Source organism: Neopelma chrysocephalum, unplaced genomic scaffold (assembly GCF_003984885.1).
Source record: "Neopelma chrysocephalum unplaced genomic scaffold, ASM398488v2 Primary Assembly neopelma1_22, whole genome shotgun sequence".
NCBI lineage: Eukaryota > Metazoa > Chordata > Aves > Passeriformes > Pipridae > Neopelma > Neopelma chrysocephalum.
This window is the reverse complement of record NW_020897689.1, coordinates 28,446,782-28,462,261: the sequence shown is the minus strand read 5'-3', so window position 1 is coordinate 28,462,261 and position 15,480 is coordinate 28,446,782. Positions and strand designations below refer to the sequence as shown.

At 41.2% G+C, this 15,480-nt stretch overlaps 1 protein-coding gene across 1 annotated transcript in view; it reads right to left on the bottom strand.

The window, feature by feature from the left end:
- Positions 1-795: 795 nt before the first annotated feature.
- Positions 796-15,480, bottom strand: part of LOC113964306 (microtubule cross-linking factor 1-like) — a 15,455-nt gene continuing 770 nt past the window's right edge. The window contains exons 2-6 of the mRNA XM_027676365.1: positions 15,028-15,474; positions 3,615-3,839; positions 2,051-2,209; positions 1,281-1,309; positions 796-850 (exon numbers count right to left, since the gene is read on the bottom strand). Of these exons, the coding sequence (XP_027532166.1) occupies positions 796-850; positions 1,281-1,309; positions 2,051-2,209; positions 3,615-3,839; positions 15,028-15,474 (915 nt within the window). The remainder of the gene's footprint in view (positions 851-1,280; positions 1,310-2,050; positions 2,210-3,614; positions 3,840-15,027; positions 15,475-15,480) is intronic.

Genomic DNA, 15,480 nt, shown 5'->3' with positions numbered 1-15,480 from the left:
TGAATACTGTCTAACTGGGCCTCAGGCAATGCTCTAGGACTGGTTAGGAAAAATGCTCCTTCTAACTGTCAGCTTTTAGATAGACAAGATGCATAGTCAGGGTGGATTGGGAAGAAGCTACATGGCCTTTGGGTCACTTTTCTCCTGATATATAAAGCACTAGCTTTCCCACTGGCATGTCTGTAATACACTCCTTTAGAGCTTTGTACATAGCAAATGTTTCTAAGGAGGCATTGCTTCTGGTAGTTATTTGAATGCATCTTGAGTCAAGACTAATTTCTTTTTTTTTAGCAATGTCGACAACATTGCCAACACATACTTATCTGACACACACATTGCTGTGTTTCTCCAGCTTTTGGATCATCTGTCCCAGTGTGATGTGCCAAGGACTCAAACCTCCATCTTCTCACCTGCTGTGACCTTGTGAAATTCTGACTGCCAGAGAAACCACAACTCATGGCATGAGAAACCAGATTATCTCTACTACTACTATATCTTTATGATCTATTTTATGCCCTGCTGTATCTCCAGATCAGAAGAATATATCCCATCATTCTACCTGCTATCTTTCCCCTTCCCTAGCTCCCCTCCAGCTGTTGCCTCTTAGGGTGCAAAGCCCGCTTTGAAAGTAAGGGTGCATTCACTTTGCTTCGCAATGCAGCAGAGAAACAGCAGAGTCAATGGAGCTTCCCAGCATGGCTAGACTGTAGCAATCTAAGCAGCAAGGTAAATTCAGCCTGGTTAGAGCTACCTTGAGACTTCAGCACTGCTGGACCTCTTTTTTTTCCCTGCTTGTCACCTAAAATTTACTTTCTCAAACTGCTTAATCTCAAAGATGACCAAGCAGTACCTAGTGGACCAACAACAAGCAATATGTTCAGGACTGTGAATGAGATGGTATTTTTGTACGGAATATAGACTGCAGACCCTGTAACATTGTATTGTCCATTAAGCACAGCATTCACAAATAATATTGAGAAAGAAGAATAGCTAAAACATTATGCAGACTTTATCCTTTGTGTCAGGTTCACAAGTAATCTAAGCGACCCTGATATTTACACCAGCTGATGATCTGTTCTGTTAGGTACAAAATGCTCCAAAACTCTCGCACTGGACCATTGATAACTCAAACGCAAGAGAAATTAAATAGGTGTTGTCCTTATAAAACTGAGTCAGGCTTTGTGCCAGTTGACTCGCAAGCAATGTTTGAAAGATTAAAATAACACATAATTGCACCAGCTCTCTAAATCTGACCAGGGCTCAGAGGATAAATGCCTTACCTCATTATGTTTAAATGCTCTATCTCAATCTGGTTTAAAACAGAGCAGAGGTTGTGAGATGTCAATCTGCTGTACTGTTAAGAGGACAGAAATACTGCTACAGATTGGGATGTGGGCTCCAGCAAAGAGCCATGCTTAGTATTTGGCTTTCCTTTACTGTCCCCTGCTCCTCAGCTCACTTGCTTCCAAGGATGATCACTTCACCCAGTATGACTGTGTGTCAGCTCCAGTTGAAATGATCCCTTTTCTCAAGAGGCAGCATTTCTGTGCCTGAAGTGCAATGTTATTTATACATAACAGACCACATTCCTGCTGCCTAGCTCATGCTGGTAGCTCCCACTGTCACCACTGAAGAGTACCAGCCAAAACGACGGCTTGCCTATCTGAACCATCCTCTCAGAAACAAGTCATCCACACCTCATTTGATTTTCAAGTAGGTGGAAGTCCCAGCCTGTGCAAAGGAGAGCCAGAGCTAGCTGGAGTCAAATTGAAGGGTTTTGCTCTAGTAGGAAGAGAGGTTTTAAGAAGACAATTTAAAATGGGACAGAAGCCCTGTGAGAAGGCACAGACAGAAGCCACATCATCCACATCTCTAATGCTTCTAAACTACCACTGCATTTGGGACATGTAACAAAGGAGACCTTTTGAGCATTTGTACAAGCAATATTGGAAAGCATTTCATATAAGAACTAGTCTAAGACACCTGTGCATCAAATTTCCCATCTAATCCACCAACATTGCTCTGCATGCCTTTCCTGACAATTGCTTACCTCTTTTAACTTGTCCAGCTCATTTTGCAGCGTCTGCTTGGATACTTCCACCTCAATGATTTGCTGCCGAAGGACTTCATTTTCATCTTCTGCTTTCACACGCTTCTCCTCCACACTCTCCAGCTCGTGGTGCAGTCTCACAGAAACATCTTTGGCTACCTGATCAGAAGAGCACAAATGCATGAAGATCATCCATGGGGAGCAACAGCTATGGTATGTCTTTTACAGCAAAAGCATATTACAGCCCTAGAAAGCCAAGAGATTTTTAATTCAATTATGACACTGTTGATGAAAGCCTCCGAGTCCTCCAAGTTCCAAAATGAATATTCATTTCTAGTAAAGAAATCCAGAATGAAAATATATTTGATTACCCATCTCCACATTATGCTAAGGCAATGTCATGAACAGTGGGAGGAAACAAGCAGATACCAAACCTGCCCATCAAAGTTCCAGCATATCACATAGATAAAGCAAAAGATAGGAATTGTGCTGTAAAGCTGACAGGTCATCGATCAAAGTAACATCCATGCAACAGTCATCCACCCAAATTTGCTGCTCTAACAGCAATCACAACTGGGCAAGAGTGATATGAAAGCACAGAAATATATGATAGCTTAGGTTTCCTGAGTCCAGCCTAACAGGGATAGATATATACTCCAAAAACATTTGGAAAGGTGATACATCATGCAAAATGATGAATTATGGAATTACAACATATATACAACTATATAAGGTTATAATTTGTTTTTTATCATAAAAGACAAAATTAGGACTGATATTTTAAAAGGTTTGATGACTTGATGTGTTACTTTCATTTCCACTTCTGACAACAAATCATTCCAATTTCTGAAGATTTTATGTTTTGCATTTTTAAGTACAAAATGCTTAATAATTCCAGTAGCAAGCAGTCCCTCTCTACAGAACGTATTTTAAAAACAGCTACAAGATAGCAATATTAAGAAAGATGAAGCTAGACAAACATGATGACTATACAAAGCCTAATTTGGTCTTGAGGGAAACACTTCTGAAAAATATAAAAGCTGTTTCAGGATGAATATAATTTTTACAGGGATTTGTGCTTTTACGGAAAGAGCATTTTGATTCTCTCTCTGTCTCACTAAAATATTATAAGCTTGTTAATGTTACAAGTAACTCAAAAGACACTAAGAAATGCAGCTTTGACTAGTTTTTCTTAAGTTACTTGGTATAAGCAAGAAGTGAAAAGGAAGGAAACAGCATGGATTGGAAAAAGGTATCAGGTTTTGTTTATACAGTATTGCAAAGCTAAGGTTTTCAGTAAAAAAAGATCCTTTAAATTTTTCAAAGGCTTAAAGGTAACTTGACTTTATTTCTTTTATTTTGAATCTAAACACATGTTTTTTTACTCAGTGACACATCTTTTTATGATGATAAGTTTAATATTTGTTCTCCACCACAGCAGAAGGAAATTGGTCCTGACACTTGGAGAACTACTTCTTGTTTCATGTGTCACCCTCACTTCCATTGCAAAGAGCCACATCACAGTCTGCTCTCTTTTGCTGTGTATATGAATCACTCAACCCACCTTTAAATCTTGTTCCAGGCTCCTAATGAGCTCTCCATCCACATGGCCTGTTTGTGCAACTTTCAAGCTTTTCTGTTCTGCTTTCCTGAGACGATATTGCAGAATGCGGCAATTCTTGTTTGCCCGGTCCAGCTCTCGCCGGAGCTCCTGCAGCTGGTAAACATCTTCCTCTAAATAGCTGTCACGCATTTCTTCCATTTCAGCCCGAAGTTCATCCAGCTCATCCTGTGAGAAGTCAAAACAGTGCTCCATCATACCTCTAAATCTCACCCATGGGAGCAAAATAGGAAACATGCTCGCTAGGATACCGTATTAATGGAGTGATACAGATTGCAACATGCAGCTCCAGAAGTCACAGGAACAGAAGTTTTAACCCAACATTGACTAATTACACTGAACTAAATCAATGAATACTTGTCATATCTCTTACAATTGCTTTAATAAGAAAAAGACCTTATCTGTCTCCTGATACAGGTAACACCTGCATTTTACCCTCTCCACTTAAAATTAGAAGTGCGTAATACTTTATCACTATTTGAACTGTTTCCTTGCTTTATTGAGACTACAGTAAACCTACTTAACCAAGTACCTCAGCATCTCGGTGAGATGTGCCTTTTTAACAACCAGCACTTCTCAAAAATGAAATTGTCCCTTGAAAAATTTAATAAATCTTTATACATGTACTGAACTGCTCCATATGAAAATGCTGTCCCACCTGAGCCTAGCACTATGCACAGGCTTCATGACACACAGGTTGTGTGCAGGAGAAACCGGGTTTTTGTTGGGTGCACACACATTTCAATAACAGGACCACGGGGACAAAACAAAATCTGTGCCCATGGGAATAACCTGGTCATTCTTTTCTGGGCATCATGACCTGCCCCAATTCCACATTATACCATGAGTGGCACATGCACGCTAAAGTCAGATTTAAAGATTTGCGGCTGAACAGGATAAGCTCCATCATTCCCATTTGTTTAATCTGTGCGTGACTGAAGCTCCAGAGCTTGAACTGTTATAAAGTCTTCCAAGCACAGGGGTACAAGGTATTTAACTACTGCATGAGAGAAAAAATATGACTCTACAATCTTTGAACAAAGTCAGAGGGAAAAATCAAGAAAAAGAGCCAGGACAAGAATATTTGAAATTAACTACTAATTTTTGTATTTGATGACTTGTATTTATATTGATTTATTTAAAATTGCATTTGCTACAAAGACCAAACTTTCTGTGGAAAAAATAGCTTAAATAAAATTCCAGGAGAACTTGCACTGGGGTTAGCTGCATTGTCACCTCACTTCAGATATGTAAATGACACTTGAAATAACAAGGTTGTCTGGAGAGCATTTCACATTTGAAATACCAAAGGTGGCAAGAGAATATTTCACACCTGTCTCAGGTGGAGAGGGCACTGCCCTGAAGTTAGTACCCTTGAAAAAGCCCCTCCTCCCCCTGGCTGAACCATCCTTGGCCAGTCCCTCCATGAACAAATCTGCTACACTCTCCTGGCAGTTCTCTCAACCATTCCCCCTTACCATGCCCTAACCAGACTGATGTATTAATCTTGCTTCACTGGAGCTTTGGTAACAAATGCAGGGCAGATATTGTCTCTCAGTAGTCCTGACCAAAGAAAGATAGGTAGAACTTCTTTAGCCTTGTTAGCATAGTTATGTTAGAATTACAGCATCATTCTTACCAAAATCCCATGCATGTATAAAAACTCCAGTATTTATACAGCTTTGGTTTAATTTCAGTAGGTTGAGACAGCATAAGCCAAATTTTGGGTACGCACAAGGACTGTTATTTCCAAAATTACGACTCTGGGCTCACCAGTGAGGCTTTGCTCCACCAGTACAGCCCACGTGGGACTCTACACAGTTCTGCCTAGATGCTCTGAAAGGACAGAGAGGTTTTCTCACAGGCCCACTATATCACTGTACATTCTCAATATATTCAGATTTCTGCTGCAGGGGCATCCTGTCCCACAGTCTCCCTGGGACAGGTGCAGGAGCAGAATATTTGTGTGGATGGATAAGCTGAAGTGTTCTGGATCATGCTCCCACCATACACTGTCTGAGAAGGAATAGTGTAAGCACAGTCACCACGGTTACCCTTGCAGCCATGACATCCTCAGAAGTTTCAAATACATTAATTAAGCACAAACAGCAGACAGCAAGGAAGCAAATGAGCTCTGCAGACCCAACCCAGCAGGATTCTTTCAAAGCAATTTAAGGTCCTGGCCCTACCTTCTCCTCCTCAGGAGACAGCCAAATATTCCGGCCAGTTTACAGACAACACACTGGTGAAGTTTTGATAAGTGATGTATGTTTTAAAAAAGAAATATGTAGCAATGCATACTTGAGTGAACTGGGGACAAGATCTGCTTTTCTTTTCTATGAACACACTTATCACTATGCTTCACATATATAGACACTTTCAAGAGTTAAAGTTTACCCAGTGAAGATAGAGACGCAGAAGAAAATGTCGAGGTTTTAGAAACTGATTAGAGAGTAGCAGTGGCTTTTGAACATAAGAAAAGTAGTACACTTTTGCATTGCCAGTTTATAAACTAGGTATTTTGGCTAAGGTACTCGTATCAGTACAGCCCTCTGGGATGAACAGGATCAGAGTTATTTCTTAGGGATGTCTGCAGACTCAGGTGTTGAATTTACCTCCACTAGATTTAGGCTCAATTAACTTTTTAATATCATCTTCACAATGCTAATGTTAGATTAGTAATTTGGTTGTAAATTAAAATTCTGGAACACAAAACCATAATAAAGAAAAACAACTGTCATCACCAAATTAATGGGATCTGGTTTATAATCTGATGCTCATGTTTAAGAACTAAGCAATGGCTTTCATGTAAAAAGTGGCCTGCAATTATAATGTTATTGCTTATTTCAAACTTCCTTCTTATCTTTATCAGGTTTTGTAATTAATAAATCTGGTTGGTTTTTAGAGACAAATAATAAACAATATTTGATTTCAAAGCATTTATTGCAACCCAATTTGGAAAGTAAAACTCACATAATTTTAAACAACCCAATCCCTGAAACAATCATCCCATTGAAACTGAATATTCCCAAATCCCCTCTGTGGGCATGGGAGTTCTCCCAGCCTCAAAAGTCACTGTGTCTGTTGGAGACTTGAATCCAGTGTCTTTCCTCCCACCAAAGAAGTTCCCCAAAGAGTTGTGAGCGTTGGCATGAGCTATGTTTCAGGAGATAGGACAGTCTTTAACCTCCTGGAAAACCAAAGTTTTCTTAATTTCCCTTATCAGCACAACTCTGGTAAGTCAGTAATTTTTTTTTTTTTTGCTCTGCTTGCCTCTGGTTTTGGTTATAAATACCAGTTTGTTTTTCTCTAGTGTAATTTTGCAGATAGACTAACATTTACGATACAGTGAAGGAACTGTACTTTAAAACCTCACACAGTTCTCCTCTCAGATATTTTTTGACCAAATTGAATTTCTTTTCCACGCTTAATTTTTTTTCTGCTCTGAAACCTTTCACATAGAACTCAGACTGTGTCCCAGCCCCTTGTATTTAGAGATACAGCATCCTTTGGAGGAGCTTTAAAACAAGGCACCATACACACAAACACAAGGGCACAAACAATTTTGACTGAATAAGGAGCAGAAACCTCACTGTACAGGCTGCATGCAGCGTCAGCCCGTTTTCTGCTATATTACTGCAGTGCTTGGGGCTTGGACATATATAGTCTGTCCAGCCCAGTGAGAAAAAAACCTAGATTAAATCAGACAGATTAAATCTTTTCGAGTAGCAGCATGAAGCCCTATTTTTATATCTTTATACATATATATATATATAGGAACATGTCACCTCTGGAAAATCTGGCTCAGATTTTGTATGTCAATCAGCACACAATTATGGCTACTGGGATAACCTTTTACTCAGTTTAACTTTTAGTTACAATGAAGACATAATCTTGTTTTCAATGCAGGCCACAAAACCAGTGAAAAAGGTTCTTAACAGCTTATTCTCCTTGGAAAGTACTTGTGATTCTGCCTTAGACACTGAAACCTCATGTTACCATCTCCTAAGTCAGAACTGTTACAATCGGACCTAGAAAGCCAGAACAGTTTAAGCTTCTCTTCTAAAGTGATCTGTGCACAGAAAATGAAGGAAGCTAAATTAAAGACCCGTGGAGGGGAAAACTAAAACTGAAGATATGATGGTCCTAGTTACTAAACTGGCAGATCTGCTACTTTGAAGGAAAACATGTCAATTATCTGTGAAATCAAAGGTAAATGCAGCAAAGCCAAAATCTTACAAACACCAAATGTAGTAGTTTGCAAAAAAGGATGCTATGGCTGTAAGGCAGATGGAAATACCAGATAAACCAAATCCTTGACTTCATTAAAATGTATTGTTCTTAATACTATTATTATCATGAGTGAGAATTGAAGCTCTCTTTCAGGAAGTATTGAGCTTCATATTGTAGATTTTAATATTGTAAAACTGAAGAAAGAGATCAGAATAGGCACTTAAAAGTAATTACAACAAACAAGTAAGAAAGCAGCCATCCCTCTTTGTTCATCTAAAAATGGAGAGCCTGCTCCCTTCCTTAAACAGGGAGGACCTGCTCCAGCACCCCAAAGTGGCAATTGAAATTGGAAGGTTAAGTGCTGGCACCAGAAGCTTCACTCTGCTGTAGATTCCTGTAAGGGCTGAGAGCCTCCTCTTCATCCCTTTTAATTTAGTGGTAATTATGTGATTACTTTCAATAAGAACAGCACCAGGCAGAGAGTCCTGGAAGAAAGAATAGATTTTTTTCTAAAAAATAAATTGCTTTTCTTTCCTTATGTCACCCTGATCATCAGAAAAAAACAAAGGAAAGTGTGGGAAAGAATATAATTTTCTAACTGGCAGCTCTTCTCAAATTTGCAATAGAAATCCAAGTTGTACCAGCTCCTGAGTCTAACTGCTTATGATTTCAGGTGCTTGGCCCAAATGACTTCCTAATTGCCAGCTATTTGGAGTGGGATAGGAATCACCCACCTGAGATTCATGGCCCTGAACACAGGGCCATACTTAAGCAGCTGATTTTTGCATGATTCCTCCAGACTTCATTGCAAAAGCAACAAAATTAGGATTCCCTATTTCCTTGTCAGTCTATCAAGCCTAGGGTCACCTGCCAAGGTGAACTGGCTGAAAGAGGAAAGCCTGTGTGCAGTTTCCATCACTGTGTAGCCCAAATACATACTGACGGGTCATTTCTCATCTGTACTGTGCAAATTGAAGACTTGCCTGTCAGAAGGGAAGCCATTATCTCATTAATACCTTTACTGATGACATGCTTGTTTATTATTAATTTAATTTATAATGAAGTATAATTATGGATGAATTACAGGAATATGCCTTGTTTATGATTCTTGGGAAGGAAAAAAAAAAAGAGAGAGAGAAAGAAAAAGAGTCAGGCCATGTAGCTATTACTCTAAGTAACCCATTGTCATCTGAGTCATTCCCACTGAAATAACCAGGAATACTTGCACAACTGTGCTGTGTCTACTGGCCAGTCTGGTTATGATCCAGGTTTGAAAGTAAATTTTCCAATCATCTCCACCAACTCATTCTGCCCACAGAACATGCAAGAAACAGATTCCTTCCAAAATGAAATAGAGACCTACACTCCAAGGGTGCACCAAATTCGCTCCATTACTTGAGTCCTCTGGACAACTGTAAAATACATGCACAATGGGGATGTTTTGTTCAAGCAGCTAGACTAAGTGCAGTTCAAAGTAAGTCCCCTAAACTGCATATAAAGACAGAGGTAGGGGCATCAGCACCAGTTGCATTTAGGTCAGCCTGCTGATCTACCCTAACTGAGCTGAATTACTCGCTAAAATAGAAAAAGCTCTTAGCTCAAGAGCATGAACAGAGACTAAATAGTGGAACCTAACAATTAGTTGAAAAAAAATAAATTATTATTAGGGAGAAAAGACATGCAAAAAATAGCATAAAAAATACACATGGATACTGGATTCATTACTATGTGTTTACAGTTATGCATATTAGCAAAGTCTTTAGGCTCCAGTGAATTAGAGCACATCAGTGTCCAGAAGTTTTATAGTAACTCAGAAATATCTGCAAACTAGGAAGATGAAAACACACAAAATCAATAAACTGTATAGTATTCAGGAAAATGCAAATGAAGGATGAAATTCAATTGTCTATGTAAAGAATGTGTTTATTAATTTAGCCAAAAGTCATATGTATAGATTATGCCAGTACTATTTTCTAAATAGAATATTATTTAATATACATTTTATGAAATGAGGGGAGAGTGAAGAAGGGAGGAAGAGTGGAAATTATGTGGGTAGCTGCTGTTGCTCTGGTGAATCCAGAGCTTCTAGAAAGTCCTTGATAAATCCAAGATTCACGAACTGTGATTTTACATAATCTCTGTTTTTGTATTTTAAATATCTCAAACTGTCTGTACGTAGGAGATGCTGCTGCTAAGGAATAAACACATCCCCCATATCACTTTACAGCAAAACTGCAGTAGGGATGAACATGCTCTAAAAGGCTTTGATTGGGAAGAAAGTAACAACCATAATTTTTGCCTCTTGCAAAATATGTTAATGAACCTGAAGTCCCTGGGCCCCTGATGTTATTATATAGTTCTCAAATCAAGCTGCTTTACAAGTCATGCACCAATCTGAGGTTGTTTGAAGCTTGTGCACAAAACAAGATGAGAACTAAAATACTGTAGGACCGTGAGCACTTGTTGACTTCAGGGCTGGTTTAAGTCTGTGGGATCTGCGGGCGAGAGGAGCATCCGGCAGCTTTTCTGCTTCATTCAAGCATCAGCTACAGTATTGTTTCAACACACTTCCTCGGCTGGGGCTGATGAAGCCATTTGAGCACTCGTCTGGCTGGTACAACACTGACAGCATCTATAGAGGGCCACCAAGGCAAACTATTGCCTGGTGCATCACACAGCTAATCCCCTCCAGGCAGAGTAGGGGCTGACAGGGACACAGCTGGCGCTAACAAGGTACATGGCCTCGCTGTTCTTCCCCAAAGTGACATCTCCCTCTGACAGCTGACCATCCCTCTGGCCGAGCCCAGCCATGCAGGTTTTGTGCCCTGGGCAGGATTATCATCTTCTCTCTGAGACTGCCAGTCACCAGGTGGGAAAAGCAGCATGTCAAGTGGAGATGGGAGATAAAAGGTTTATTTTGCTAACCCTGGTAATCATCTCTAAACACAAAAAAGTTGGTCCCATCACTTTGCATCACTTTTGCTCTGCAAAACCCTTTGACATCCACAAGTCCCTGCAGGTTAATAAAAGAAATCGTGGAATTACTTATGAATTCAGCTCAAGACTACACTCAAAGAGTTACAGTTTCAAGGGACTCAAGAAATACAATGTAACCTCATAAGATACACATTGTAATTTTAAAGAAACATGAATGTGGTTGAGTGGATCAGAGTGGAAAAAGGGGTCTGGGGTAGTCCCTTATTCAACTTATATCCAGAATATGTCACAGATACAAATGAATACAGAAAGAAGAAAGACAAAACAAGATAAACAAGACTGTTATCTAAAAAATCCAAGATAGTTGAGAATATATTTTTGTGGCATGCATTTTGTGGCAGCATTTCTGGCATATTGAACTTACTCCAACACAAGCGCAAAGAGAAGGCCAGGTAAAGTAAAGCATGGCAAGCACCAGTTTCATTGTAAGGGCTGTAGAGAGTGTCATGCCTCACGTAGGAGGCTCCTTTCACATTATAGCCATGAAGGATGTACAGAGAAAAGGGGCATGTGTTGTGACTATAATACCAGTTTCTGCTGGCATGTTTATTTAATTAGAACAGCCTAAATTAAAGTTTGGCTGAGACAAAGCAAGAACATGTTTAATTGCTAAAATTTGGGCCCTCTTCCTCAAGATGCCTCATCCTTTAGAGGGCTCTATACCACAAAAAGCTTCTTTTCAAGTTTCCCAAGGATTTGCATACTGCATGACACTTCTCCATGTGCTGGAAATTTCAAAGTAATCTTGAAAAGCAATCACTTGTGTGGGCAGTATTTTGCTCCTAACAGGACTGACTAGCAATAACTAAAAGTTTACCTACCACACTAGCAGTTATCAATGACCTCCTGGCTCTACAAAGTGAGGCACCATAATAAAATTTCTCTCTTCAACATCAGCAGATAAGTGATACCTTTTAAATGCTGCTATAGTATTATAGTCTTCCCCCATAGGTAGCAGAAATAAAGTTACACAAAAAAATACTTGAAACTGAAATCACTGATGAAATTTCAGAGAGGTAGTAGAAGAGAGACTTCTCAATGTAAACACTTCTCCTCAGCCACTTTACCTACAAGTTTAGCTTTACAGCTAGTTAGCAATTGCAAAGTGTCATCTAGAATAATGACAGTCCTGGAAATACATAAGATGGAAACTTGATATCAGGTTGAAATCTGGCTCATGCTATATGAAGTCCGAGAGGTTTGCAGCAACAAGAGTTTGCTCTGCAAAGGTTTCCGTGGAACATCCTGTGAGACTTTCTAGGACTTAGTGAGTAGAAATAAAAACAAATGATTGTGTTTGTTTTGGGTTTTTTCATTCTGGGAACCCTTTATTCTCCAGTAATCTTTAGCACTAGGTCTATGTGTGTGTATATATATATATATAAATTTTTCTACAACCTGTGTTACACATAAAAGACATAGGAAAGACCTTATCACGTGAAAATTAAATTTCCCTAAAACAGACTTTATTCTGTGCACTTACTGCTGCACTCTAGCTGCAGGGAGGGATAAGGAGGAGTGAAAGCTACAAAATTTGGCATATGGCCATGCTCAGAAAATTAACAGTTTCTTATGGGATTTATCTAATCATTTATCTATTTACATAGACAGCATCCCGGTTATCCCTTAGCCCCCTCTGGAGAAACGCAGCTCACTCCAACGTGAAAAACACACGGAACAAACTCAAAAGTAAACAACTCAGGCAGTGCTGTGGTTTTAATTTGCAGAAGTTTTTTATAGGTTTTCCTAGGAAAGGAAAATGAGGTCTGAGAATTCTCCTGATAATTTTTACACCTCTCCAACCATTTTGAGAGAAGGAAAACTACTAAGACCTCCTGCACCCAAGGGGCCAAGGAGAGAAGACAATGTACTCAATTCCCTCAGAAGAGGCAATAGTCTGAGCTCATAGCTTTACAGGTACTAGGACCTGCCCACTGGAAGAAAGCAGTCTGTATTATCCTACTGGTCTCAGAAAAAATTGTAGCCTGAAAAAGTCATAGTCCAAATCAAAAAAGGGTTGGGACACAATTGCTATAGATGGTGAAGACATCAAGATGAAAGACCTGAAGACACTGTTGCACAGGGTGAAAAACTTGGAATGATGCAGAATAAAGTTCTTTACCTAGGACTTGCCAATGTCAACCAGGTCCCATGATCACAGAGTCTCCCAGGTGGGACACCTTAACAGTGGTCAGTCCTAGACAATTCAGAAAGACTATTTTTTCAGTTTCCTGTAGTCAAAAATCACTTTCAATATAAAGCAAGAAGGCTTAACACATACTTTGTAATGGGTTAAAGTTCAAATATTACAATTTTGCAAATCCTGTAATTCAAAGAGATGTTCCTGGACTCCATGACTTCTAATGGCAGTGCCAATTACCTACTCCTAAAGCAATTCCTATTATCAATTCCAGTTTCATTACATCTCTTGCTTCTGGGCTGTCAAGCAAAACAGAAGCTTATGATAAAGGTTCTCTGTGCTGCTCATCTTTTTATAGACTATTACATTTCCCTACCACACTCCAGAGTTTCTCATCCAATGAATGCTATAAAAGCTTTGCTATGAGCCAATAATTTTTATTGGTCTAGTTCTCTATTATCCTTTTCTAGATGACCAGCAGTGCCCACAGTATTTCAGGTACACTCACTGACCTGTATAACAGCTACAGATCTATAAAACATTATCAGATTTTCTTCATTGTTCTCTGTTCAGTTCCCACTGAAATCTAAAATAATTTTTGCCTGCAGGTTCTCATTGCTCCTTTTTTCGTGATGCTCATGAGTTAATGCATCAACTTAAACAGAAAAATGCATACGCAGTCCTTCTTCCCTCCAAGTGCTTCAGATTTTGAATATTAAGATTTATTTCCCATCCTCTGTCTTCATTTTTTCATTCCACAGAAGTTAAGTTTATGATTAAGTTCTGTCTGGTCTTTGCTGAGCTTGACTTAAGCTAGAAAAACTTAATGTCATCTGAAGATTTTGCTGTATCATTGCTCGTTCCTTTTTTCAGTTCACTAAGCAGCACCAGACCCAGCAAAAAAACCTTGCAGCACCCCTGCTGTTACCCTTTTGCTATGCTGAACATCGTTTCTTGTCCCTTAGCCAAAACCCCTTAACAAGCCTAGTTTGCATCTTTACCACCCTTCTCTCCCAAGGTTATACACCAAACTCCAGTCCTTCAAGTAAAACTCATGTGGATTTTCATGGTTATTTTGCTTGACAACAGGGTGCTTCCAAAATCAGGGAACAAAGATTGTTCTCACCAGAGGCAGTTAAATGGTACAGTGGCTATGGTTACGTGATTATCTCAGTTTATCTTATTTATAGATCTTTATGGATGTAGCTTCTTTGATGTGCCAAATTATAAATACAGTCCCACTAAAGGTTCCCACAGGTCAACCCAGCTCAGAGCATGCCTGAATTGAACTTTTCTGTATCTCCAAGCATGGATGCATACAGATGTATTTTTCTACCTGTACAAGGATGCAGTGACACTTTTTTATTGCTGCTCTTGTTATTCTATTAGTACTTCATGGCGAATGGGTTCACTTTCCAGTGATAAAGTAACACAATAAACAAAGTGCACAATGCTGTCATCCTTTCCACATCAAGTGAGGGAACCGGTTGTTTTGGCTTTTCTTAAAGGGTCATACTGAGGAAAACAGTTCCTGGAAAGCAAATTCCTGCTAACCAGTAGAGTGTTTGCGGTGCTTTAGAAAGAGTCAGGGTTTGCTGAGCTACCACCACGTCAACCAAACGTAACATTGCCACGGTACATGTTGCACCGGACTGACGTTCATCCAGTCCCCACAAATCGGGCTATGCAGGGAGCCGCGATCATACGTTAAAGTCTCTTATTTGCCCTTAAGCCGTGCCGCGGTCCCGCTTCGCGGGGGGAGGGGGAGGTGAGGAGCCCAGCTGGCTCTCCCTGTCCCTGTCTCTCTCCCGCGGGTGAAATTAGGCATTTGGCCCGGCGGGGGCGGGGGGTCCCACAGGAGGTGACTCCAGGAAGCGTTAATACACCTGCCACTCCCAGCGCGGTCCCTGCATTACCGGGCAGGAGGGGGTCGCGCCTCTACCGCCCCTTTCCCTTCCCCACCGCGGGTCCGCGGGCGATGCTCACCTTGAGGTATTCGTTCTCCGAGCGCAGCTCCTCCACCTCCCGCTGCAGCTCCTCCGGGGCCGCCGGCGGCGGCTCCGCGCGGCTGGGGGTTCGCCCCCCGCCCGGGGCCGCAGGCAGCGCATCCCCACGGGAGCTGGGGACCGGCGGAGCTCCGCGCCCGGGGCCGGCGCGGGGCGGCTCGGCGGCGGGATGCGCGGCGGGATGAGCGGCGGGCGGCTCCCGCTCGCGGTCGCTGGAGCCGGTGCCGGACTCGGCGTCGCTGCTGGCGGCCGGGGCCAGGCGCTGCTCGTCGGAGAGCGGCTCGGAGGGGCAGTCGGAGAGGTCTGAGCTGCTGTCCGTGTGGCCGACGCGGGCCAGCGCCGCTGCCACCGCATGGCCGCTGCCCGCCGCGGCGCCCCGCTTCGCCTTCCTGCCCTTGCCGGGCGGCGGGGCCACCTCGCCGCCGGGCTGCCG